Source organism: Prorops nasuta, unplaced genomic scaffold (genome assembly GCF_024137725.1).
Source record: "Prorops nasuta isolate Cenicafe-Biocafe unplaced genomic scaffold, Cenicafe_Pnas_1.2 PNAS00005, whole genome shotgun sequence".
Classification (NCBI taxonomy): domain Eukaryota; kingdom Metazoa; phylum Arthropoda; class Insecta; order Hymenoptera; family Bethylidae; genus Prorops; species Prorops nasuta.
In genome coordinates, this window is record NW_027116802.1 from 6370943 (window position 1) to 6398515 (window position 27573).

Consider the following 27573-nt stretch of genomic DNA (forward strand, 5'->3'; position numbering starts at 1 on the left):
ATCTTAATCTCGCGAATAAATATTTTGCAAGAATCAAAGTTCTAATTTATTAGAAATATTTATTGTGACTGGAGTACGTGAATGAGAAGTAGGACTCTCTTTTGTATTAGACTTCCAGACGGTAGATGGTTGCAAATTTGCTTGCAACACGACAATGCGTTTCGAAAATCTGTGTAAAGGCTCGATGTAGCAACACTGTAGGAGTGCCGAGTCGGACGTGTTTACCAAATCTTTAACGATATAGGGCTGTTTTGTGTTGGTGAGGCGAGAATCCTCTTCACGCCTATACGCACACACACGCACACATATAAAGGTAGATAAATTACGTACTGATGAGTGTAGAGAGGATTACTCGGAGATATAGTAGGAACGTAATGTTGGAGCGGAGTAGTGCTCGACGCGCGCGGATGTGATCGAAGAAAAAAATTGTTACGCAATTCTTTGTAAGAGTCGAAGATTTAAATAAAAAATCGTGTCAGGATGGTGGTATTGGGTTTGATAGCGGTGGTCCTGGGCCTTTTATTATTTCGCTATTACAGCGAATACAAGAGGAGGCAGAGAGCATTCGACGATGCTAAAATTCCATATAGGAAGCCATGGCCAATATTTGGCAATATGCTGGCGATTATGTTTCGTCGAGTGTCCATACCAGACATGATCAAATTGGTCTACGACACCAGCACCGAAGCCAGATACGTTGGATTCTTTAATTTCGATAGCCCAGTCTTGATTATCAAGGATCCATAATTGATTAAGAGTATAGCCATAAAGAACTTTGACTCTTTCGTGAACCATCGTGAATTCGTAGATCCGCGGCAAGAGCCACTATTTGGCAGGAATTTGTTCTCCCTGAGGGACGACGAGTGGAAGGGCATGAGGAACATGCTGAGCCCCGCCTTCACCTCCAGCAAGATGAAGTCCATGTACAAACTGATGCTGGAGTGCGCTGAGAACTTCGCCAAGGTCATAGCGAAGGACGCGGAAGAGAGGCCTGGGGAGGACGGCTCGATGGACTTTTGGGACCTATTCAGCAGGTACACCACCGACGTCATCGCATCGACGGCCTTCGGCATCTCCATCAACTCGATCGCCGAGCCTGATAACGATTTCTACAAAATGGGCAAACAAGTGACGTTCACCGATGCCAACAGAGCCGTTAAGACCTTCGTCATTAGAAAATTCCCATTCCTCAGCAAGCTCTTCAAGATCAGACTGATCGGGGACGAGGTGAAGATCTTCTTCGACGACCTTGTGAGGCAGACCATCGAAGGTAGGGAAAAGCAGGGAATAGTCAGGTCGGATATGATACAGTTGATGATGGAGTATAACAGGAAGAGTGGAAATAGCCTGAGCATTGGCGATATGACGTCACAGGCGTTCGTCTTCTTCTTGGGTGGCTTCGACACGACGGCCACCACCATGGCCTTCATGGCCCTCGAACTAGCGGTCAGGCAGGACGTTCAGAGCAAATTGAGAGCGGAGATCGACGAGGTGCTGAAAAGGACCAATGGCATGCCGCCCACCTACGAGGACATAAACGACATGAAGTACCTCGATGCTGTCCTCAACGAGATCCTCAGGTATTATCCATTGGCGAGTATGCTGGACAGGGATTGTTCCAAGAGCTTCCAATTGCCACCTCCTCTGCCTGGTGCCAAAGCATTCGAGGTCAAGGAAGGTACTAATCTCTGGTTCCCGGTATACGCCCTTCACAGGGACCCCAGATACTTCGAGGATCCTGATAAATTCGACCCTGAGAGGTGGCTCAACAAGAGGAACCTCAACAATCCTGCGTTCATACCTTTCGGCATTGGTCCCAGAGCTTGCATCGGTAATAGATTCGCCATTTTGGAGTCCAAGGTCGTCTTCTTTTACATCCTTGCCCTCTGCATCCTCGAACCATCCAACAGTACCACTGTACCCATTACCTTCGACAAGAGGAAAGTGATCATGTTCCCCTTGGGTGGCTTCAAGGTCAATGTACGATCAAGAAACGCCGCCACCACCACCGCCGCGCGCCTCTGATGGATACGGATCGCAAAATCAATATAATTTTGAGAGAATCGAATGATTTTTAAAATTGTGTATATACATATATATTTATATAATAAAGCAACTATCATCTTTCTTCAATATTATACAATTTATTCGGAATACATGTCATGTGTGTGCGCATAGAAAACAAATAAAACAATTGCAAATTATTGGACGTAATACTTAATTCGATCCTCAGGATCAAAGTAATCGTACGTAAAAGCGAAAGAATATTAAGGTCAATTGAAATGTCAGCGAGCTTTGGATAAATTCAACTCTGCTGGAAATTTTACTCGAGATTACCTGCAGTCAAGGTAGATCGTGTTGTGCAAGAGTGACGATTGATAAAATGCTCTCTTGCGAGTAATAGAGAAGAGACGCGCCCGGTGCCAAAGTACTACGACGCGTACGATATGATGTAACAAAAAATCATTATATACGATAAGGTAGAGGGGGGGGGGGGATATGAAGAGTAGGAGCAGTCTGAATTCTAACGTCCTGAGGTGTGAATTTTATTGTAAAACGATTAAATTTACCAGGGTAGGTGAGGGTCTGTAAATAAAAATATAATTGAATAAAAGAAGAAACCGGAGAATAAAAGTTTCGTTAGGCTTCGATAGGATCTGTTCACATACAGTATTTATTGGTTTTTCGAAACTGATGAGCAAAAACAAAAAAGAAACATACTATTATTAGACCGAGCGCGTACTGTTCCAAATGTTCTACGTTTGACTGATGGCTTTTGGGAGTCCCAGCCCCCAGGTCCTCCGTGTAGTACACTCTAGATAAATACTGACACTGGTGATGATTTAAGTTTGTTCAATTGATAAAACAGAAAATACTAAATATAATTAAATTTTATTGTAATACTTTTTTGGAAAGTTTTTGAATAGTTACAAGAATCTAAATAAATAAAAAGAGTTCCTTAAAAATAATCGTTGCGACCTCTTCCTAGGATCTGCAATATTCAAGGTCCACTTAGTATCATCTCATTAGACACGTCTTTTTAAGCAAGAAAAAAGTGCTCCACCATTTTTTACCAAAGTTAATTACTTTCGAGATAAGTCCAAGCTTTCTTCCTACCCTCTGCATGTTTACGTGTATAAACAAACTATTTAAATATTGAAAACCAAATTCGATTATACCGCGCGAAAATGTCCGGTTAATTCATTTAGTTAGAAGCTACAGGTAGAAGAGGGGATTCTATGATAATAAAAAATTGCTTTAATAATTTCATACCTAAGTTTTTAATTAAAAGTTTACTCTACACTCCATCCTTTTAAAAATAAAGGAGTCGAAAAATTTTGAGTGAACGAAAGGTATTTGTTTATAAAATAGGCGTACTCTATCGAATAGCCATATTTTCAACTTACAAGCCAAACCGAAAATGGATTTTTTAAAAACTTTCATTTTTTTAAAATGAAATGTTATTTTTTATTTATAAAACGAACTTCGGTTTTTAGGCAATCATTTCCAGCTTCTACCACAGGTCTAAAACTTGGCCAATATAATTAGAACGAACGCCGGCTTGATAAAAATCTACTTTACAATTACTTCAAAATATCTAAGTTCCTAATTTTGAAAAGCATGATACGAGTTCATTAAGAGGTAAAAATTGCCATTTTTTTAAAAAACATATTTAAACCAAATTCTTTATTTTCAATCTAAAATCCTGATATATGTAATAATAAAAATTATCACTTTTCAATGTAAAAAATGAACTTCTCCTGTTAAAACCGAAGTTGAAAAAATGGCCATTTGACAGAACGCACCCGTTTTATAATGTAACGTCTTTGACCGATTTATGTCTCAGTCAGATATTTATTTTAAAAGGATGGCCTGAGAAACGCGCGCGTCTGCCTTTATAAATGTACAGTAGTTAGGAATTATTTAATTCAGCGATCTGCACCTAGTGAAAAAATTATACGCATAAGGTATTAATATTAATTTTATAATAAATTCAAAAGAGTCAAAATAAACAAAAAATTATGAATTGTTAACGAAGGGATAGAATTAATACATTTCTATGTAAATATTTTGTTTGTAATTTACTATGTATATATAGTTTTTAAGATTCCATGAATCAACCACACAGATAGTCCATATAAATCACATTCGTTTTCTTTTATATTAATTAAATCATAATATGTGTAGCAGTATAACAAATTTACCTTGGAACATTTTCTGTACCTAAATTTTATGGAAACAAGAAATATTCAAAAACATAATTCATTTGGTGACTATAATAATATGTATAATGCATTAATAATGTAACGGATTAATTTGGTAAATGTTTACATGTATTTATATAATTTATTCATGCACCATTCAATCGTAATGTTCCTAATCAATAAGTTACTCTATCTTTCGCTTTTTATTACAAAACTCTACAATAAATCTACAGAATGACAATTTCAATATATTTGCGTTTTGCACGTAAAATATTCAGATTTTATGAAAATATCCCTCTGCGTTATAGAAACCTGGATTATCAGTCTACGAATTTCCATAAATTGATATTTTACTACAGAATCAGTGGTGCGGTTGTTTTATAAATGTAAAAACTACAAATTGTAATATTTTAGTCATTTTTAATATTATATAGTAGTATATATTGTATACGAATAAGTATAATATACTATTATTATCTTAAACGTTTATAGATATAATGGAAAAATAATAGTTGTTATAGTAGAACTAATTATTACACGGAAAAAATTATAAAAAAATTATTTTTAGGCCTGCGGCATATCGACACAATAACAATGAAGTGAAATATGTAATTATATATTTATACACACAAAAAAATCATCTTAAAAGTGACAAAATTTATCAATAGATAGTACTGATAATGTATATATATACAACTACACATTCTTACTTTCATAAGTCGTATAGTCTGCTGCGGATATCTGTAACATAATTTATAAACGAAAATGTACTAATACTTCAGTTTTTTATATAGAAACTTTCAAACACTTTGTTAATTTTAAATAAATGACCATTTGTAAATAAAAAACATCCTAATATTAAAAACTATTTGACTTTCTTCTTTTCTAAGCGGATATAAAAAAATAACTATTATATAAGATACCGGTAAAAATAATACTTTTTTTTCCATACAGACCTAGTGTCATACATTCAGAGTGATTGACCGTTTGCTTTATTATTTTTAATGTCTCAAACTTATTCTTTATAAGTTTAAATACAGAGTATATCAAACAACCTACTTTTTTTAAACTCGATATGATAGGGAAAAAAGGTTTTAATAAAAAGATACATTCATTTTCCAGAACCAACTATAGGTATTACGATATAATTATAGTGATTATCAGGGTCAATTTCGATACCTCATATTTGAAAACAAAATTTTATTTCAACTAAATTACAATTTTTATTATCCAATAAGAAAATGAATGGTTAAACAAAATCAAGAATTCTCAAATAATAACACAAAGGAAACAGTAAAAATTTGTTGAAATTTTTGAAATGTTTTTCTAAATTTTCTACTTGATAAAAGTAAAACTAAATTACGACACTGTAAGAGCTAGATCATAAAATTATTTTAAGACAAAAACATTATTGTCATTCATATTAACGCTTTGTAAATAATTGCTGAAAATTGAGCTTTCTATTATAATTTAGCGACTACAGCGAATTGATTCAAAAATTAAAAATAAAATTTTCAAGATGTTTTCCATTATCATTTAAAACAACATATATTTTCGTTAGAGATTTCAAAACTGACCTCATTATATGATCACTATTTAAAGTGGTTAAAAGCTCCTGAAGGTGAATCTTTAAAACTGTGATCCTAAATCTTGTATGCATAATAAATCTACAATCCATGTTGCAAGTCTAGTAAACTTTTGTAAACGAAATCTAGGCTCAAAGCTTAGAAAATACGGCCTCTAGTTAAATATTCTTCTTATTGCTTAGAAATTTGAAATTACAAAAATTGTTGTATCTGACGACAGCTCCTTTCGTGCCATGGTGGCCATTTACATATTGTGATTAATAGCTGAGTGGTTTCTAATTTAGTAAATAATAGTATATCAATCAATTAAATTCATAGCGAAATAATATTGTAACCTGTTAAAATATATTACATCAGAATACATATGTATATCAGCTGAACTGAAATTCTTTGTACATTTTTTAAGCTACTTATTAATACAAATAAGCTTAATTGGTAAATACAGAGTATAGCTAAGTACATAAAAACAAAATTTGATCCATTCTCCTAACAATATAATTATAAAGTATAACTACAACTCTGTATATTATTTTATAAAACATTTGCATATATAAATTAGCCTTTTTACAAATTGATTTGCACATTTTTCAATTATATAATATATAAACGAATATATCCTTTTACAAATACGTACAAAAATGCCCTCTTCGATGAGCAAATACTTGATTATATCAAGCACATAAAAGCAAAAATGTATTTATATACTTCCTTTCTCAATAAAATATTTTTGCTGAAGAAGCATATTCTATTTTATTATTTAATCATCCTAATTGACAAAATTGTTTACAACCAAATGCAATAAGCTTCAAATTATGGCAGTGATATCATTAAAATTTCAACAATATAATTTTCCTCTCATCCAAATTGTTTATGATATTTACTTTAACTATCATAAATAATGCTTTAATCTAATATAGCAGATTGTTTTTTTTAAATATAAGTATATATAATTGTTTATAAATGTATATAAAATTTCATGAGTTTCTTCTTAAATAGATACAAATTTAGAAAGGAAGACGTTTATAAAACCACTATATTTGTTAAAAGTTTTAAACTCAAAATATCTTTAAAACTTTTCCCCATCATAATTAAATGATAACTTAAAAATGCTTTAAAGTTTAGTTTTTCTGGGATCTAATGTATGAAAAATGCCTCTTAATATTCGATCCATGTAGTAGAATATAGTGGCAGTTAAGTGAGAAGAGATTGTGCAACCGTTCATATTAGTATAAGAAATACGTTCATTCAAGATGACAAATGGCAATGCTAAATACCGCTGATAAAATGTATTTGCCGTACCAGACTTTCTTAGTTATATATTACTGATAGTATTTGGCAGAAGTAACAATTCCGTCGCCGCTTTTTCTGCTACATGCTACCACTGTGTTCAACTTGCACGGAACAAATACATTATTTATTATTTAATATCCGTAATGTCATGTTTGTTCTTTTCTATATTATTGATAAATATTCAGTCTTCATTTTAGGCTGTACTGGTATGACTACTGGCTCCACTAATAGCACTGAATAGTGCTGCGCTATTACGCTTAAAACTTCCAATTTGCTCGTCTGGCCAAACTGGTTCTCCTAACAGGGACGATAAGTTCTGACAAAGCTTCTGATAATTTTCTCGTAAAACTTCTTGATATTCGTGTTGATCAGATGTAATTAGTTTGCTATTTATTTGAAGAGCTGTGTAACAGATTTTTACGAACTCCCTAAAGAAATTAAAGAAAAAAAAACTTATAAGATTATAAAAATAAAATATCTTTTCAACACTCTATTAATCATTTGATTTAGGACCTTTGTACACAAAATCGCAATAGAAGTGTAAGATAGTCATAAATAAATTCTCTACACTCTTATAAAGCTGTACCTATGACAGCGCAGGAGAGCATGTATGTAATAGCTCAAAGTAATCTCCATAATAATAAAAGATATCACTTTTCTGACATGACCTGTTTGAAGCCTCCACCAATTTGTATTCCGAGAGGATTTAACGGGAATCCGTATACCGACAATTCAGGGCAAAAACTATTTCGCATGTAGCGTCGTAATTTGTTGACGGATTGTAAAGTTATTTCAGGTTTTTGGAAATGCCAGAAGCTTATCTACTAAATTACTTTGGGAAAATTAACACAAAATTAAAAAAATTTTTTGTTTAAATAAATATATTAACATTATTGAGAAACAACAAATAAATCGCAAAATCTCCCAACGTACTTTAGTAGATAATGTTTTTGCGTTTCCAAAAAGTCCACAAAAATGCAAATTCGTCAAGAAATGACGATGCTGCATTTGAAATAAATAATGGAAGAATTTCGTGTTCGGGAAGTCGCCAACACGAAATTCTTCCATTATTTATTTCAAATGCAGCATCGTCATTTCTTGACGAATTTGCATTTTTGTGGACTTTTTGGAAACGCAAAAACATTATCTACTAAAGTACGTTGGGAGATTTTGCAATTTATTTGTTGTTTCTCAATAATGTTAATATATTTATTTAAACAAAAATTTTTTTTTAATTTTGTGTTAATTTTCCCAAAGTAATTTAGTAGATAAGCTTCTGGCATTTCCAAAAACCTGTAATAACTTTACAATCCGTCAACAAATAACAACGCTGCATGCGAAATAGTTTTTGCCCTGTAATGTCGGTATACGGATTTCCGTTAAGCAAAAAATTTATATCTAATATAATTTTGGCGATAAGTGAGTTTTTACATCCACGCTTTCAACGACTTCAGCGGTACACCCTATACAGATATGCATACTTACAATATTCTTCTACAACAACATGAACCCAAAGGTCTCTACAAACGTAAAGCAATTAAATACAAATATAGCAAAATATTGACCTACCTGAATACATCTTTTAGTTCCTCAACTTTATCATCAGGATATTGTGGAGAGAGAGCAGGATCTAGAAATGCGGAAGCGTATGCCAAGGGCCCGGCATTTACAGTGACACAAATACTTCCCTGCAGTCTTAATTGAAGTTTCTTTAAATCAGTAGGTGCAATTAACGCCACGTCTTCAAGTTCTTGTACGCGTTGTCTCATTTCATCTAAAGCCACCTCAATAGGACTTAGTTCTAATATTCTTCTTTGTTTAACTGCTATCCGCTTTTTTATATATGGAAATGAATATTGAGCTAGGGGAAAACAACGTTAATATGCTTAATTTACTCTTCTTAGATAAAAATTTAATTACTTAACACAATTTTTTACTTGTTAGTATAGTTTTTCTTTTCCATTGATCTTCTGGATTTCCTCTAGCTTTTCCCTCTTTTGTAAATGGCGTTTCAAACATAAAACAGGACACGTTATGATTTTGCTCGAATTCAGTCACATGTTCCTCAAGCTCCAATTTCTCAAAATAAGGAGTAACATGAGTAACTTGGATGTAAGCCATTTTTGGATCCAGATCTGAGATGTCAATAGGAATTGAATCCATTATCATTTTTACGTTTTCTGCGTTATATTTGTCAGAATATAAGCGATGTAATCGTTCAGAGATTTCAGATAAGGAAGTAACTTTGGGTTCTTTGTAAATGTATTCTTGGCCATTTTCTTCTTCAAAATAGGCCTAAAATTATAGCGATTGTAATCACTATGAAATCCAATTAAAAAAATTATTAATCTCTAAAACAAAACAATGATATTTACCGATCCAAAAAATGCTACCCTATAAAATCTTCCAAGTAGTCTCTTTCCTGATTTATTAACTTCAACGATTTTATTACATGCCTGGGTCAGATGCGAGTAGCAAGTAGCCAATGCCTCATAATTCCTCTTTTCTTCGTAAATAGGAATGATCAAACGGTACAAATGACCCAGCAATTCGAATCGTTCGCTTTTTTCTAACATATCTGCACAAACTTCTAATTGCTCCAGAAGCAGCTGTTCATTATAATGAATATCTTGCACGCCTGAAAATATTATTATTAATGTATTATCTACAGCTGTATCTTCAAGATTCAAGGCTTTAACTCACACAACAATACATATTACACAAGACATGACAAATAACACTTTAAACACATTATTTTTCTTAGAAAAATGTTATCAAATTTTAAATTTTCCAATTTTATTACTTAATAACTAAAACATATATTTTGAACGACATACAAATCTCACCAGCATCGAGCTTCAAATTTTGTTCATCCTTGGAAATGTTAATAGAAATTTTGTCGAAAGCTTCTGCTCCCCAATTTTGTACTTTTCTCAACTTCAAATATTCAGCCATCAATGCAGCAATATGCAACTGACAGCAAGCAGCCTGTAAATATTATTTTATGAGTACACGTAGCTATTTAATAAAATACACAGTGATTTATTTCATTGGAGTGTTCATACTTCAGAGTAGTTTCCGTCACGGGCATGGTTTCGGGCCATAGTTTCTAGCCAGGTATGCCTCAATTCTGGAGTACTGGCATAAGAATTAGCTAGACTATGCTGCAGATCAACTAACATTTCAGGGTCATTATTATGTTCTTTCATTTGGGCAGTAGCCATTAAAACGGTTCTAATTCGTTTATTCAAATCCTTCACTTCAACCGGAAATCCTGTGCCTTTCATGACTTTATCAGAAGAAGCATAACTGTTTATTAAAGATAAAGATTCTTGAAACCTTGAATTATTTAATCCTATAACATTTCCTAACATTTGTGATACAGAAATAATTACCTGTTGAGAAATTAATTTATATTTACATGTGCAATAATTTAATCATAATAAAATTGTTCATTGCTACATTTTTTTAAAATAAATATAAACTCACTTGTAAATGAACTCTAGTTAGTCCTTTTCTATTTGTAAATTCAAAATTACTTCTCATCAACAGATATAAAAGTGCACAAGACTCCTGTCTGATAGAGCTGAGTTTACTGTTACAGCACCTAAGTAATTCATAACAGAGTCGACCACAAAGCACGGCATTACCTATAAAGACCGTTTACAATGAGTTATGTAACACAATTGCTAAGTAAAAAATGAAATTCATTATCTATTATCTAATTTAAAATTGCATCTATAAATGGGGTGTTTACACACACACTTTCATTCATCTTAGAACTAGGACATGAAAATTTATTTATCTCCATAACTACCAAAGACATTAGTTTCTTTGTGTTAGACCTTATTGTAGCTCCTTTCCATTCAGATCCCAAAAAATACAATATAAAAAATTGATTTATAAATGAATTCTTATGTCTACCCTCTAGAGTGAATTAAAGTAAACACCCTGTATAATAATTCATTGGATATGTAGAATTAAAAGTTGTTACCTTGGAACAAAGCAATGGAATAATTATTTAAAAAGGCTCGTAAACCAGCAAATACATGACGAAGTAAAGTTTCGGATTGTCCAACTTGTAAAAATGATAGGTAAATGTCAAATGCTTTTTGCATTACCGGATTGTCCCCATCACTTGCTAATAAAATTTCCTGTAGAAGAATAAAATTATTTAAAAACACAATAAATTAGTTTTTAGCACATATACAAGGTTGATACCATATTAATCCGTCTACGAAAATATCCCGAAATCTAATGTTTCCAAAAAAAAACGTGTTCAAACTAAAGCTTTATTATTTTTACTAATACCTTAAAATGTAAGCAAAATAATCCCAAACAGTCCAAAGCAATCAGACCAGCTTCTGTCGCCATATTTCCTTCCAATAATGCTTGATATAATTTTCCACTATCATTTTCAACTAGATTTTCTCTCACTGCAGTATTGTGTGGCTGTAAAGTGCTTGTGGAATTTTCAGAAGAAAAATCGGGGGGAGCCATTCTAGCCGGCAGAGTCATTGCTTTTACTGTTCGTGGTTTTCCTGGATTATTTGCAGTGCTTACTGCGATTTGTCTCTTTCCGATATATTTAAAATTATGTAAACACATTCTGAAGCAAACAAGGATTATTTACCAATTTATGCCTAATTATTTCACTTTTTAAACAGAAATATTATTGCTTTTAAAACTTACTCAATAACTGTAAAGAAACTTAAAATTTCGGAGTCACTGCATTGTTGCCACCATGTAATAACTTGGTGGTCCCCTAGATATTTTATAACAAACATAAAACAAAGTAGTATGTCTTTAACTTCTGATGGTTGCAACTTATCAATTCTAGGAGATTGTGTGACGCTGAATGATCTTGAATGTCGATACTTATTACCCACTCCATTTTCTAAAGGCTCTCGTATAATCGTAGTTTCTTGAGAAACATTTGAATGAGATATCTCTGACATTGTTGAAGTATCAGATTCTATACTTGTACAAGAATATCCATTTACCAAACTTTGACCAGCTATGGCAGCAAAATAAGTGGAATCTCTTAAGTGCATTGATGCTCTTATTGGAGATTGAGCATCCAAATTTAATGTGAACCTGTGAACAAATTTTGTTGCCTTAGTTGTTATGGAAAGCAACAAAATATAAAATAAAAAAAATTAGTCATCTGACCTGTTGATAGATTTTGGCGTTCGCATAATTGTGCTATTAGCAATATCCTTGCCAATAAGAAATGAACTGCTTGTAGATACTCTACTACCTCCATTGTATTTACCTTCAGATTTTGCATTTTCAATTAAAGATTCCAAACGATGCAAGTTTTCCAATACAATGCCTAGCCAAGGAATATAAATGCAGGCTATCCTGCTTAATTGACCCTACAATTTTTTATAGTATTTTAATTGGTAATCAAATTTAAAATTAATCAATATTTGTTCAATTTTACCTTATTTTGGTATCTATCATCGAGCTCATGTTTTGCCATTAAATCTCTTAAGGTAGCTATAGCTACCTTTCGAATTTGAAAAACTTCATTTAGTGACGTTTTTACTTCTTGCATTAGAAGGCCAGCCAGAAAATGCAATTTGCAAAAATCTTCAGACAAGCAATATTCATTCATTACATCTGCAAAGAATATTAAAGTTCATTAAACATATGATACTAATAAAATATTACTATACATAGGTAAAAATGTGTATAGCACACTTAAAGTGCAATATAATTTTAAGGAAACACAATATAACAAAACTAAAATAATTGTAAGCATTAGAGGTTGTGCTCAGTATCTGTGCTAATTCTATTCAATCTATCTACAAAAAAGAACCACAGTCAAGATGTATGAGTAAATGGCAAACATACCATTACATTCTGGCTCTATCTCTGTATCTTCTAAATAAGGCATAAAATGATTTTGTTACAGTATTTACAAATGTACTCTAATGACATTTGTTAGATGAACAAAATTTCACTGATATTTACCTTTTGAAGTAATCCTAGACTGCATCATTGGCAAATTAAATGACACATAATGTTCATGAGAACAAATTATTTGTAAAAAGGTGAATTTAAAGTCGTGCAGTGCTCGTTGATCCCCGGGAGTAAAATTGTCCATATATGAATTGATTAGTTTAAAAACAAATCCCCTATCCATAAATGTTAAACACCTTTTTAGAAATTGAGCAAGACTTTTATTTAATTCATGAGTTTCTACTGGCATTTCTTTGTATTTATTCATAAGGTAAGGTGTAATAATATCTAATAAATTTTTTATTTTTTCATGGTATTCCTTAGGAAATCTTTCATTTCTATGCATCTGCAATTTAATTGTCCAATCAGTAGATTTGATATATAGCTCTTAAATATAATATAAATATATTTATATTATTCTCACCTTTATTCTATTTGAATTTAATAGATACTGGGCCATACTTTTGATCATAATTTCAAAAAAGAAACTAGAGTGATGCATAAATTTGTTTACTACCAAGAAGTCTGTGTTATTTGGTTGCAGTAAAATTGGAAGATATTTTCCTAGTTGTTCATGAACAGTCAAACTTCCATTTACTTTTAATGGTGATGTAAAAACGAACTGTGAACATTTAAAGAAGCACAATTTTATTATCTGTTATTTCAATATTGAAGAAAGCTTCATATAAAATTTAAATACTTTAATATAAGCTTGAAGAATATCTTTTCGTCCAGCTTCTTGTATCATATTAATAATATGTATAAGAACTCTGATAATATACAAGCCCACCTCTTCGCTGACATTACAAGTTAATAAAGCAAATAATTGATTTAATATAGTTGGTAAGAAAGTAATGACAGTAACTAGTTGTACAGCATGAGCAGCTTTTAATATTTTACATGTCTCTGAATCAGAAGGCATTACAGACGGTTTTGTATCTAATATTCTTTCAGCGTGAGCAAATAAATTATGTAAATGTGGATCCCTTGTAAATACTGTAGAAATTAATTGTAAGCCAACAGTAAATATTGGTCTCTGAGAATCTATCCATGTTATTTCAGGCCCAGCATTCTGTAAATATTGTTTTATAATAAATATGGTTTAAAAATTATGTAAGAATATATTTTTTAAAAATACTTACTCCTTTACCTAACCCCAAAGGTTGAATAGAAAGATAGCCATTTGGTAAATGTGTTGCAACAGAGAGGACATGAATGTTAGCTTCTACATCAACGTTGAGTCTAATGATCAAGAAAACATTTTTTTTAACTCATAACACTGCTACTTTTAACTTATAATTTTATATGTATTGTATTTAATATTTTTACCTTCCCTTTTGCAATAATGGAGTCCATGCATATCCAACACAATTTTCTACTCCATTCTCTTTCTTCTTATTCATATCACAGCTTATATGGTAAAAAGAAAACAGCAAATGGTGTTTGGCATGAAGTTTAATTGGCAGCCTCATTTTGATCTCTTCATACCAAGAAGGAACAGCATTATGGTGCAATACTGCGCAAGATGCTCTCAAACATAACAGAGGACTTCCAGGTTTGCCATAAATGCATCTTAAAGGTTTTACATGTTCTCCATCATCATCACGCAGTTCAACAATACAAGCAATATTTCTAGCCCTTGTAAAAACTTTTTGAGCATCAAAGCATAGAGTTTGAGGATATATATATAAGTGATTAATATATGTTGTATATGGATGGACTTCTTTCTCAGAATTACTTTCAAATTCTGCAATTTCAAAAGTTGGTTCTGTAATAGGAGGTATTGGAAATGGTTTCAAAGGTGTCAGAGATGTTGATAATGTATTATTGGGAATATCCGAGATTGGTTCTACTTTTATTTTTAGCCATCCTGGTATTGCAGTTAACTTATTGAGTTTCTCAGGCTTCCTATATTCTGATAAAAACTTTAACAATTCATCATCCTTTATTTTATTCCCTTCTTGTCTATATATAGCTGGAAAGTCTGAGGAGGTATCTAATTCATTACTGTATAATCTAAATAGAGGCCTGGCTGCCCAAGCAAATGGCATTCTATAATTTCCCAGTCTTTGGCAACTTGCTCTAGCCTGCTTATGGACTTTTAAACCTAGTCTTGGATCTTTTGTAGCTTTCAAATATGGCTCTGAAGTTTGATATATATTTCCTTGTAATATCTTATCTATTCTGACAACAAGAAATATGTCAGGGTGTGGATTACTAATACTAAATATGGCCTAAAATTAAAAAACAGTTATTTAAAGTCAAATTATTATAATCAATGATTAATTTTAGATTAAGTTTTAAACCTGTTTAGGACGTTTGATCCAATCAGGAGGTATGTTTTTTAAATCATCAGGAAGCTGACAATCCTCTTCAGGTTCCGTCATAATACCTACAGGACTCAATTCTTTTATCATATCTTGCACAATATCATGATTAATATTGAAATAAAAGTTTTCTGTGAGTTTTCTATTATTTCTTGCATCAAATAAACATAAAGATGTTTGATATGGTTCTACTTGGCATAATGATTCTTTCTCGTCTATAGGGGCCTGTAACCTAAATTTCAAACTTTCACACTTTACTAATAATCTGTGTCCAAATTGTTCTTTATAGGGGTCAACATTATTTTCTTGTAAATTTCCTGTATTATGCCTACTATGGGGTATATGTGGATATATGTTAAAGAGTCTTTTCCTGTTTTCTTTTCTTGCTAATGCTATGCTCGTATCAGTTTCTCTAGAATATTTTATCAATTGAGGATTCATGCTTTGATCCAAACCCTTTAATGTTCCATACATCTGCAAAGGAACAATTTGATTTGTATTAAATATTATTTATGTTAGTGTTAAATCATCATGAACAAATTATTAAAATTTTCACCTGAATTGGTTGTGGAGATGGTGGGGGTGTACTACAAGTTCTCTCAAGAGAAGCAGCTCTTTTATCTTCTTGCTGCTTATAATGTTGTAGTACTGAGCTTAATTTCAACAACCAGTCCTGCATATCAGCTTCAGTATCTGCAGCTAGGGTATAAGACTTCTGAGTTCCGCTCATTTTTAATTCAAAACAAAACCTTCCACGTTTTGGATTTCTAACCACATCAGTGCAGAAGTCCATAACAATTGTTAATTTAGCTTCTCCTTTTTTATCATCTTTAAATAATTCAAGAATATAAGTTCCATCCACTTCTTGCCTCAAGTGGCAAAAACGTCTTTTAAAAGATTTTGAGCCAATGTGTGCAAACATCCTGTCACTACTACCAATTTCAGGCCCTTTCATCAAATATCCTTCTTTGGTTATTCCATCGCTTTTAATCAAATCCTAAAAAAAATAGAAATCTCATTAAGGTTATTTAAAAACTTATTTATATATATTTTACACATTTACTCAATAAAATTGTGTACCTCATCAACTTGATCTACATCAGTATCAATTTCATAGACCTCTTCCTTAAGATCATCAGGTCTTGTTATCCTAAAAAAATATTAATAAGATTATTTAATGAACTAACTATAATCTGATACAGAGGTTTTCCTTAATAATAGCATATAGAATCATGTTGTTTGATTATAGCATTATGAAATTACTACAAATTAACATATTTGATAAAATTTTAATGCAATCATTTTTCATAGCTTTTGTATGTAGTTTAAATACTTTTATTAGTTTTTATAATTGTCATATTTTTTTAATGAATCTAGCTTACTGTGTTTAATACTTAAATGTAAAAAAATATAATAATGTTAGTATAGCCAATAGTGCTATAGTTAAACAAGATAAAATTTCATATATGCAGTTGTTAGGAAAAAGCCCTGTATATCAAATAATAATATACTTTGGTAATTCAAGATAGCTGCCACTGTATGCAGAATATTTGTAGTGCACAAGATTCCAATTGGAAGTATAACTGCGCAAACATTCTTTTGTAAGAAGATTTTCTCCAACATCAATGCTTTCAGGATTATATGGTACTGTTGAAGTAATAGTTCTATACCTTTTAGGTAAGACAACTTGCTAAAAATATAAATGACAACATTTTTAATAATTTTGGTTGAAATTAAAAATATTTAAAAGCTATTTTATAAATAATTATTGTCACTTGTAAATGTCTATGAACATAAACTTGAACTAGTTTCTATATATAATCTCTTGTGGTTACTCATAAAATTATTAATTCATTAGCGGATACTCGTGTGTTAACTACACATTGATAAGAGTTGATAAAGATATACATACTGAGACATCATCCTGAGGATAAAGCAGTAACTCTCGTTGTGGATCGTTCTGGAGCAGTGTTTTATTTTTTAATACAAAATTTTCAAAATCTATTGGATCAACTAAATGTGGCTTATTCTGCAATAAAAGTTATATTATTTAAGTGATGATTGCATTATAAATATTTTTTATGAAAAAAATAAAGAGCAACTATAAAACATTAAGCTTCATATACAGATATATTTTATTATACTGGATTTGCCATTTGTTTTGCTATACTACCAAAGCAATCGGTTGAAATATAAGAGAAGTATACATTTTTTTATTTTCACTTGTGTCATTACAGCTTTAGTGCAGCAAAAGAAAAAAAAGATGTATCATTCATTCTTTATTACATTTTAAAGCTTCTAATTAGTTAAGTTAATGTTAAAGAGAAAGTTTTATATCAAAATAATTAAATTAGTAGTAACAATACTGTAGTATTTTCCATAATATAAATTAAGAGAAATTATGTCTTTCAATTGTTGCTTGATGATGGCGAATAAAAAGTAAGTAGGAGATTATAAAAGAAAGATAAACTTTTTAAAAATGTGACATTAAACTAAATTAAAAAAGCTGGAATTAAGGAAGATGTCAATGATTTTACCTGTACAGTGCTTTCACGCACCACCTGAGATACAGTTTCCCTTAATTGTGCAGCCATCCCAGGTTTACCGAGACCTCTCGTGAATTTTCTTTCACTCATTTTTCTCAATGACAGGATTGATGACACTTTAGTCACCGTTGGTCACCGTTTAGCAAGAAAAACATCAGAAAACATCATAATATATACAGTACAACTGTACAACCACCAAATTACCAACAAACAAATGTTCAGAGTTCGGTTCACCACTAAATTCACTTTATTCTTTACACTGCTCTATTGCTCTATACTAAACCACACAGCTAATACTCTACTAATACATCGCCTCTCTATGCTATTATCAGCATTATCTTTACCGTCGAGACCAGTTGAGGTTGAGACTTTGAGACCAGACGAGTATGATAATAAAGTCGCCATATTTCTACGCGTCTGCAGTCACGGAGTCATCGCTTTTGACCACTTTGACAATTAAACATGACAATTATAACGCTAATTCTTTACTTAAGTTTATTCAATTTAGCAAAAAATATCATCTCTATTTATTATGCACGATTAGTTTTGTAATTATTGGTTTATGTTCATGTTACCTTTACAATTAAATTATAAATTTAAAACACTCTAAAACTAATATTAATTTACTAAATCAAAAATTGCCCTAACCGCCTAATGAAAGGATATCTAATTTCAATCCACACTGAATATTATTTAGGTTTTTATACAAAAGCCCATATACAACTGTAGCTCTTTATCATTAGTATATTCTGAGTATCATTGAATTTTTATTTTGCATACAATTTCTCACATATGTATACGTTACATCATAGAATTATCTTAAGATTGGAATGAAATCTACAAAATTTGATAAGATTAATCGCGATTTTGAAAGGAATTCTTTTAATTTCACACACACACACACACACACACAAAGTACTTTACAATTTATCCAATACACAATATATTTTTAGTTTATACATTTTATAATAATAATAACAGAAACAATAATAAAATGTATGTATATATACAATATTACTAAATGTAAATTCGATCCAGAAATTTAAAATCTAAAATATAAACTAAGAGTTATATTTTCATGGCATTTTCATATTTTCGCGGTATATTTATATACCGAATATTGGGGTTTATTGACTTTATTAGCTGTGTTTTATTTAGCTACACTTTTAACACTTTTCTACACTTTCCGTATTTCTGTCTTTGTCCATTGTATGTATAAGTTGACACCTTAAAAAGTGCACAAAGTGTAAAAAGTGTAGCAACTTTTTGCTAAATAAAACACAGCTATTGTTGTCAGTTTGGTTCTAACCACTTCTGCTCCTTCTGCTCTCTGGACGCTTTTACTCTAGTTCCACTTCTTCCCACGTAATCTGTGACTTTTGCAACAACCTTATTATTTTCAGTGTGGTATGATATGATGTGAACGGTAAAACGTAAACCTTTTAAAAATTACTGATAGTATACTACATACCTGCCTAGAATAACGAGTATATCCTGTGATATATTAAAAATGCGAAAAATACTCTTTGGGCCCATTACAATTTATCAAATAATATTGATTGTTTGCTTATGTGATTATTAGACATATCTAAACGTTATATATTATTAATTATATTGTTGCCAAATAAAGTTTTGAAACTTTTGACAAAGTTCCTCAATTATTACCACTTAAGTCTTTTAAAATACTATGGATGACGAATTTGAAGACAAAGTCTTGTATCAGGTATATAACAAATATTCTTCGCTTCAAATTTACCATTAATGTAACAGTATGTAAAAAGATGAAATGCTTTTTATAATTACTTATAATTCAATACATTTGCACTTAATACTCTCTGTATCTACACTATACTTCTGAAGTATACATTTAAGATTAGCTAACATTAAAGTGTTCGCTAAATTAAATTATAATGAGTTGATATACTGTAGAAATTAAAATTATTAAGTTTTTATATTATTGATGAAATTAATGATAATGATTTAGTTTTAATTTCACAGGCTTATATATCACACATGAAAATAGCATCAAAGTTTGCTGTTGGTATACCAACAGGTCTAAACCCAGCATTAACTGCACCATTAAGCTATTTCTGGAAAATTATGAAAATCTATGCGCTAAGGCCAGAGGTACTAATATTTGGTGTGCTCCTAGCTATTATGCTTTTCTATTTACAAGCTGTAGATGTATGGAGCAGAGTACTTTTAGGAAAAATTCAACACACTCTTGGACGAACCACTTCTAAGGCATATTTTATTTTTTAAAGTTATTTTTAAATCACACACAAAAAATAATATTTAAAAATAGTAATTTATGCATAGGTATCCAAATTACAATTCTTAGTAAATAATCCTGTAAACAATGATGTGAAGTTAAGCTGGGAGTTAAAACAAGGCAACATTGCTGCATTTGCAGTCCAGGGCCATAGAGCCCATATGGAAGACCGTTTTGTCGTTAATGAGGACATGAACAATACTGGGGTTTCTCTCTTTGCTGTATTTGATGGTCATGGTGGAGAGGTATTTTTAAGCTTACATATTTTTTTATTTTTAAATTCAAATTTTTTTGTTAAATACAACTCTTCTAAAATTAAAACATCTAAAGCTAAATCAAATCCAGTTTTTCTTTTGTGTCACTATTTATTTTAGCTGCTGACTTTTAAAGTTGCAAATAATCAGGGATAAGGTAACATAAAGGTTCTTTTTAAACTATGTCTATTAAAGAGAATTAAGTATTAAGTGTTGAAAATATTTTTTTAATAGCTTTAGCATAATTAAGTTAGCTTGGTATATTAGCACTAAAGCATGAAAACATTTTTATGGAATTTTCATTAGCAGAATTTTAAAGGTACGCAATGCATGTTAATAGCATTGTAATATTAAAGTTTAATTTAAAATCATTAAAGCACTAATTAAAAAACAGCTATCACAAATACAATATCATTCAGGAGAGAAATATTTAGCAAACCATACATCATATCAAAATGGAATATAATTTTGATCAAATTATGTTTATTTTTCAGTAAATTGTTTGGTACATACATTAATTTGTTTATTCTTTTTTTTACAGTTTGCAGCAAATTATGCACGTGATAAACTTGTTCCTAATATTAATAAAAAAGTTATAGAATTGAAAGATATGATAGCTGGGAGAGTAACCAAGGTACACAATGTTGATGACATGATCAATGATATTGAAGTAAAAAGTACAGAGAAAATTGAACCCCATGCATCTGAAAGGAAGAAATCTTTTCGTAAAATGGTTAGTGCTTCAATAACTGACGATTGCATGAAAAAGAATATAGGAGTCACTGATCCAGAGTTGCTGGAAAAGCTAGATAGCTTACCACGTCCAATTACAAGAGAGGTATTAAAAGTAATGTTTTAAAACTTTTTATTATTTATTATTGATGTATAATAAAAATAAAATTAATTTAAATAAAAAAGGTCAGACCTTGTAGACCTTCAGAAAAAGAACCATCAAAAGTAGATTTGTCCAGTTATCTAGATGGCGATAAAATCAATTATGCTAGACTCTTAACTGATGAAGTACTTGCTGTTGACCGTTTATTAGTTGAAGCAGCCAAGAAAAATATGGATATTGCAGGTAAGTAATAATGTCATTGAAAATTAATTGTATTTTTGAGATATTATTATTTATTTCTCTAATAACTAATATACTGTTTTTTTAGGTACAACAGCTTTAATTGCACTTCTTGAAGGAGAAAAATTAATAGTAGCAAACGTCGGAGATTCTCGAGGTGTTATGTGTGATGGAAAAGGCAGTGCTATCCCTTTATCATTTGATCACAAGCCACAGCAGGTATATATTTTTATATTAATATTGAATGAAAATAATGTTACAATATCTACAAGATAACGAGATACTTGTTCAGGAACGCGAGAGAAAACGCATAAATAAAGCTGGTGGATTAGTAACATTTAATGGTGTATGGCGTGTTGCTGGCATTTTAGCAACTTCTCGAGCCTTAGGAGACTATCCCTTAAAAGACAAAAAATTAGTAATTGCTGATCCAGACATATTAACGTTTGACCTTAGTGATCATAATCCTATGTTTCTTGTTTTGGCATCCGATGGTCTTTGGGACACTTTTACTAATGAAGAAGCTGTAGCATTTATTAAAGAGCGTATAAATGAGCCACATTTTGGTGCAAAAAGTATTACTTTGCAAAGCTACTACAGGTATGAAATTTATCATGAATAAATAGTAAATTTAAGCATGAAACTGACTTTACATTCATCTACATTAAAAACTTATTTTTTTTACTACATTTTAGGGGATCTTTAGATAATATTACCGTGGTTGTAATAAATTTGAAAAATCATAAATTTAATAATACGTCAGAGCCGAAAAAAAATTAATGTTAAATTGGAGAATGTACATATGAATTTTCACTAACACAATTGCCCAAAGCTGGCTAGTCATTGATATCCCTAGTGGCATTCTGCTCACACTACGCTCTTATAGTAACAAAATATATACAGTCTGGCGGTAGACTAGCGACTGCCTAGCTAGTGCCTACAGAAATCCAGCTGATCACAGATCTTTTATATTTCCGTCATGACCGGGAATCTGACAGCTAGATTTGCAGTGCTGAGACTTCCTATAGATTGTCGACAAATTGTATGCAAATTCTGTAATGATTCTACAGGTAGACAACATTTTTGACTAATGGATTACGGGGAGAAGGTCAAGTAAAACGTAAAAGAAAAAAATAATCGCTTAAAAACTTATTTGACAGCTTGAGAATGCTGTCGCAAAGCCTATAAGTTGATTTTTGAAATCTAACTATACTGAAGGCATTGTTTACCCTTACATGGCACATTATTTTAATAAAACATATGTAACATACTAGGGTTATCACTTACCTCGGCGAAAATAAGTAATCACTGAAGAAAAAATATTAAGTTGAATTAATTGAAAAAATTCTTGAGTGCTCTTCAAAACCTTACAATTCAGAGGGGAATAGTTTTTTAAATAAAAGTTTAAATCAAATTATAATGCTTCCAAAACATTCTGAAAGAAAAGATTTTATGAGTGTAATTAGTAAAAAGCAAATTAATATTAGGACATTTTTATCCCTATGCACCATGTAAGGGTTCGACTGACGAGCTCTAAATAGTGCTGTAGGGATCAGGTTAACCATCTCGCACATAAATGACTTGTGATCCCTTGAACAAATAGACGTCGTTTAGATCACTTCCTCATTCGTTGTTATTATAATGTATAAATACCATAACTTAAAACTTTAGATAATTTGAGAATTCAGTTTCTGACCATTTACAGTTTTGATAAAAAATTCGCATTTACATTTTCAGAGAGAACATTTAATAAATATTTTATTTAACTTAGATATATATTTGGGCTGAGTGTTGAGCAGCCGATTGACCGCCATTTTCGGACCTATAGGATTCCTATAGAATCTGCACACAATTTGTCGACTATTTGTATGAAGATTCTGTACTGCACTGCAGATCTGAGCTGCGGAAATAGACGAGGTAGGAATATGCAGCAGAAATTTATATAGAAAATGTTAAATTACGTTTTAAAGGCTAACCAAAGGTCTTTTATGTAAATTAAAGCTACGACGAATAGCCATCTGTGATGCCGAAAAATGTGATGTTTTAGTTGCATAATTCATATTAATGAGATTACGGACAACATGTTTTATATAAAGTTAACAATAAAGCCTTAATTTTAATTGGTTCTTAACAAGAGATAATCAGTAACAAGCCTAGTATTGTTGGCTATAATAAGTGCTCGAGGTGTTATGAATAAAAGCAATTATTTTATGCTAAAGAGTGCCATGTGCTTTACTGTTTCTTTTTTTAATTCGAAATGGTAATTTCTCTTTTTATGGGAAGGCGTATAATGATACTAAAAAACGGTTTCATCTTAAATATCTGGGCCTTCAAAAACAACATTATTTGAAAATTTCGCTGTTTTATCCGAAAAGATATATATCCGAAGATTCGAAAGTTATTACCGAAATTGAAATTGGTTTTCAAATAATAACGTTGTTCTTTGATAAATAAGATTTTAGGTGAAGCCACTGTGTAATACTGGTATTCGTACCTTGCTGATAATTGTAGAGTTTAATCAAAAAGTGAAATGTACTTGTGTAAAATTTTTAAAAAATTAATGCTTGTGTAGGTATTTTTTTCATAGCTTTTGCAATCCTCCAATTTGAGAGATTCATTATTATTTTTGGTACAATCTTTTATGACCATTGCACTGCAGCTATTTTATTTGATAATGCATAAAATAATGTGATACAACAGTTGATTTTTATAATCAATCATTTTTAAGCATTGATGATATTGCATACTGTTATTCATTGATATGATTCATTGCTATTGACATGAATTTTTCTAAGACGTGTTTGTGTATTTTGCCGTCGTTTTTATTTAGGACATTAGCTTTTTTTTATCTTTGAGCAATGAAAAACTTATCAAACCTAACAGCCAGAAAATAGTGATCTAGAAAATGATTATTACTTGTATATTACATTTTTAATTTGTGTAAAAAAGTAATCCGATTTTTTCTCAGAATAACAAATTACAATATGTTGTTAATGAACTTTACTATAAAAATAAAGATATTTAGTTTGAGAGATGATTTTTTTTATTGATTAAAATAAGCACATACCTATAAAATTCACAATCATCATAATTTGACAGAAAAATTTGTTTCATTAAAATTTTGTTAATTTTTACTGAATTGTATTAAATCACATTTTCATGTTGTTTTAATAGCTGATTTTTGATTAAGGAATAATTTATATAAATTATGATACATATAAAAATACGTGGATTATGCTGAATCCATTAGTTTAAAAAGCTTTCTTATTTATATAATAATATATAAAAGAATGAATAGGTTGTTAAATTAAATTTGGTAATTATTAACACAACAGATATGTTTAACAAAAAGTTAAAATTACTTTAACTTCACTTTGCGCAACGATAGTGAAACAATTCAATATACGAGTATTTACAAAATTTAATTCTATTGAGTCCTAAAAAAATATTGAGTACAATAGAATTAAATGCATCGTTGCAATATTAACCACATCTAATTCGTATAAAAATTTTTTTTTTTTAATATTTGAGTTTTAAATATTTTGTGCTCATCAGTTCTGAACACAAATAGTATATAAATCTGTATATTATAATATATACAATTAAATTCATATGAAATTTATTTTCATTTATCTAATTAATAACAGTAGGTAAAAATTTTGACGGTGTTTTGTAAGTGTAAACTGTGAAATGATGATTTACATAAGACAGAAATAACGTTAACAGATATCATTTCATCAAATTAATATAATAAATTAAAAGCTGACTGTCAACCAATTAATTCGAAATCTTCATCGGAAGTGTCATATTGTCGATCTACGTGTTCAAAATCTAATACTGAAACAATAACAAATTTAATTAATTAAGCTAATTATATATCGATTAAAACTTAATAGAATAATTATAACTTACGACTAGAGCTTGCTCTCGTATCATTGACAGCTTCTTCAGCTAATGACCACTGAGCTAATCTTTCAGAACATAATTCTAATAGTGGTTGTTTTTCAGGAGTAATTAACATTTCTTGCATTGATCTACATAAAGACTTAAAATCTTTTTCAGTAGGACAAAAAAAACACTGAAAAGCATATTTCTGTTATTTAAAACTGTTATATTGTTATGTAAAATTTATTAATTTCTAGATAAATAAAGCTTCTGGTTACCAAAGCCACAGAAGGATCCATTCCTGTAATAGGAAATCGGCTTGCAGCTTTACAGTGGTAAGTAGCATCCAATTCAATTTCATTCTCATCCAATTTTTTACCCACACTACCGGATTTTTGGGTAGTGTGAGGGTCTAAGCAAATTACTTCTTCTCCTAAGGAATATTATGGTATATATTATTTTCATGAATACATAACATCATCAAATGAAATTTTAAAAATCTCACTTACCAACACAACCAATGAAGTACAATGCCAGATTTGGTTTTCCACCGATTACTCCTAGGGACTGTGATATTTGAAATGATGTCTAAGAAATTAAATGGTACATTTTAGTTTTAGAATTACTGTTTATTATATTTAAGTATAGAAAATATTATTTACTTTTAGTCCATTTATATATACAGGATTAATTTCACTTAATCCTAGTCGAAGAGGTATTAAAAGTAATAGTGGTTTCCACTGACTGGGTGTTTTGAGGGGTACTTCACCATCAACCTCAACAGTTGTTGCACTATCTACTCTACACTGTCTTACTGTAAATGAATTTAATCAGTAAAATTTTATAGCAGAAAAGAGAATTCAAAAATATACTTACAAATATCATTGACTATTACTGTATTGTCTAAAGCAACATGTATGGTGATAGAACTCCAATCGTCATATACAACTAACCTTCTAAAATAGAAAGATCTTATATTAATTTCTTTCACACTTGGTACAAATTGGAAATTATCGTCTTTTTAAATGTACCTACTTTAATACTTGTGCTATGGTATTAGGTCCAAACCATTGACCCACTTCTTTACCTTCTGATGCTCCAGTTAATGCAATTTGGTGAATTGAAAAAGGAGCTGCTCTTTTATCTTCAAAGCGGCTCAATATATTCAGGTACGTGCTATCTCTTGTGTCTGGCATCCACCGCCAATCTTTCCCTATTAGAATTATGAAAAAAAAAATATCCTTTTTATAATACACACAATAAGCAATAAAAGTAACATTTACAGAAAAGTAAAGTATAGTACAATATACCTAAATGTAACCTAAGTAACGCTTGCCCTAAGACCATTTGTCCACATCTTAGCATGCAGCCCCAGCCTTTATCAGATGTGAAAGTTGAACTACATCCCCCAATTGGAACAAAACCTTTACGATAAGTAAACCAAAACTTGCTCATTATGTCACTACGTATTGCCTCCAACTCTGCAATGAAAACAATATTATATTACTTGCTTTAATCTTTGAATATAACACCAACCTTTTATGGCATTATATTTTTGTCCAAGTATCCAAACAGGCTCATGTGTTATCGGAATATCTTCTGGCTCATCACACACATTTTGTGTAAAGAGGCTATCCATTGTCAGGATCTTGAGCGGCAGTGCTTTGCTCGTTAAATTAGTTAATGTGTCATAAGAAATTGAATTTCTAGTAATCTTAAAGTATAAAAGAAAGCGCTGTGTATATGATACATATTTACTTTGAAATCTTTGTTTGAATTTTTTTAAGGTTAGAAATATGAAAATACAGTTAATATACTTTATATACAGCTTACCTGCAATTGAGTAGAAAACATTGGTCATCGTGTTTTAATTACTGATTTCATTCTTTGCGCAGATGATAAATTTAGCGCGTTCATTCGATTTCAGCGAAATGTCAACAATAATTAAGTACACTATTATTGAAAATATCGAACATGGAGCTGATTAAAATTTATTTTAGACAATTATAATTGTATTGGAGAAGCTTCGACTTTAACCTACTACTTCAAATTATGCAGCCTCTTCTCGTAAATAGTTGCAGCTTGTGCAAGTGTGTAGCAAATCCTAAAGAAATGCTCAGGGCTCACAGCTGATTTTAAAATGTCGTCGACTCTTGACGATAATGA

The 27573-nt window shown here is 30.9% G+C and overlaps 4 protein-coding genes across 7 annotated transcripts; 2 read left to right on the forward strand and 2 right to left on the reverse strand.

Moving 5' to 3' along the window:
- The first annotated feature begins 382 nt into the window (after window positions 1-382).
- On the forward strand, window positions 383-2127 carry LOC136773919 (cytochrome P450 9e2-like). Its single transcript, XM_066727892.1, is given in 1 exon segment — window positions 383-2127. A coding segment is annotated over 1 exon segment (1545 nt). The 5' UTR covers window positions 383-480; the 3' UTR covers window positions 2026-2127.
- A 396-nt stretch (window positions 2128-2523) lies between these two features.
- Ziz (dedicator of cytokinesis protein Ziz) lies at window positions 2524-18522 on the reverse strand. 2 transcript variants are annotated; one of them, XM_066727090.1, is made up of 24 exons: window positions 17913-18522; window positions 17288-17404; window positions 16887-17065; window positions 16456-16525; window positions 15932-16372; window positions 15355-15849; window positions 14378-15282; window positions 14191-14290; window positions 13749-14120; window positions 13473-13670; window positions 13061-13394; window positions 12941-12970; window positions 12528-12706; window positions 12254-12459; window positions 11774-12178; window positions 11393-11690; window positions 11076-11235; window positions 10571-10731; window positions 10147-10476; window positions 9919-10069; window positions 9457-9719; window positions 9019-9376; window positions 8651-8942; window positions 2524-7509 (listed from the first exon to the last, which is right to left on the reverse strand). In XM_066727090.1, exons 1-24 carry the CDS (start codon window positions 18009-18011, stop codon window positions 7275-7277), a joined length of 6378 nt encoding a protein of 2125 aa, XP_066583187.1. In that variant the 5' UTR covers window positions 18012-18522; the 3' UTR covers window positions 2524-7274. The 2 variants fall into 2 exon arrangements, with proteins under 2 accessions (XP_066583187.1, XP_066583188.1); XM_066727091.1 differs by lacking the exon at window positions 12941-12970 and having other exon boundaries at window positions 9928-10069.
- A 410-nt stretch (window positions 18523-18932) lies between these two features.
- LOC136773622 (protein phosphatase 1L) lies at window positions 18933-24551 on the forward strand. Its single transcript, XM_066727411.1, has 8 exons — window positions 18933-19644; window positions 19920-20165; window positions 20241-20438; window positions 20989-21285; window positions 21366-21525; window positions 21611-21741; window positions 21815-22122; window positions 22218-24551. The coding sequence occupies exons 1-8, from the start codon at window positions 19609-19611 to the stop codon at window positions 22300-22302; spliced, it is 1461 nt and encodes a 486-aa protein (XP_066583508.1). The 5' UTR covers window positions 18933-19608; the 3' UTR covers window positions 22303-24551.
- Window positions 24552-24769: 218 nt separating this feature from the next.
- On the reverse strand, window positions 24770-27573 carry Atg4a (Autophagy-related 4a). 3 transcript variants are annotated; one of them, XM_066727034.1, is made up of 11 exons: window positions 27449-27573; window positions 27241-27360; window positions 26944-27069; window positions 26718-26888; window positions 26443-26620; window positions 26284-26363; window positions 26070-26221; window positions 25917-25995; window positions 25686-25840; window positions 25435-25600; window positions 24770-25359 (listed from the first exon to the last, which is right to left on the reverse strand). In XM_066727034.1, the coding sequence occupies exons 2-11, from the start codon at window positions 27266-27268 to the stop codon at window positions 25292-25294; spliced, it is 1203 nt and encodes a 400-aa protein (XP_066583131.1). In that variant the 5' UTR covers window positions 27269-27360; window positions 27449-27573; the 3' UTR covers window positions 24770-25291. The 3 variants fall into 3 exon arrangements, with proteins under 3 accessions (XP_066583131.1, XP_066583130.1, XP_066583129.1); XM_066727033.1 differs by having other exon boundaries at window positions 24781-25359; window positions 26944-27121; XM_066727032.1 differs by having other exon boundaries at window positions 24781-25359; window positions 26944-27121; window positions 27241-27547.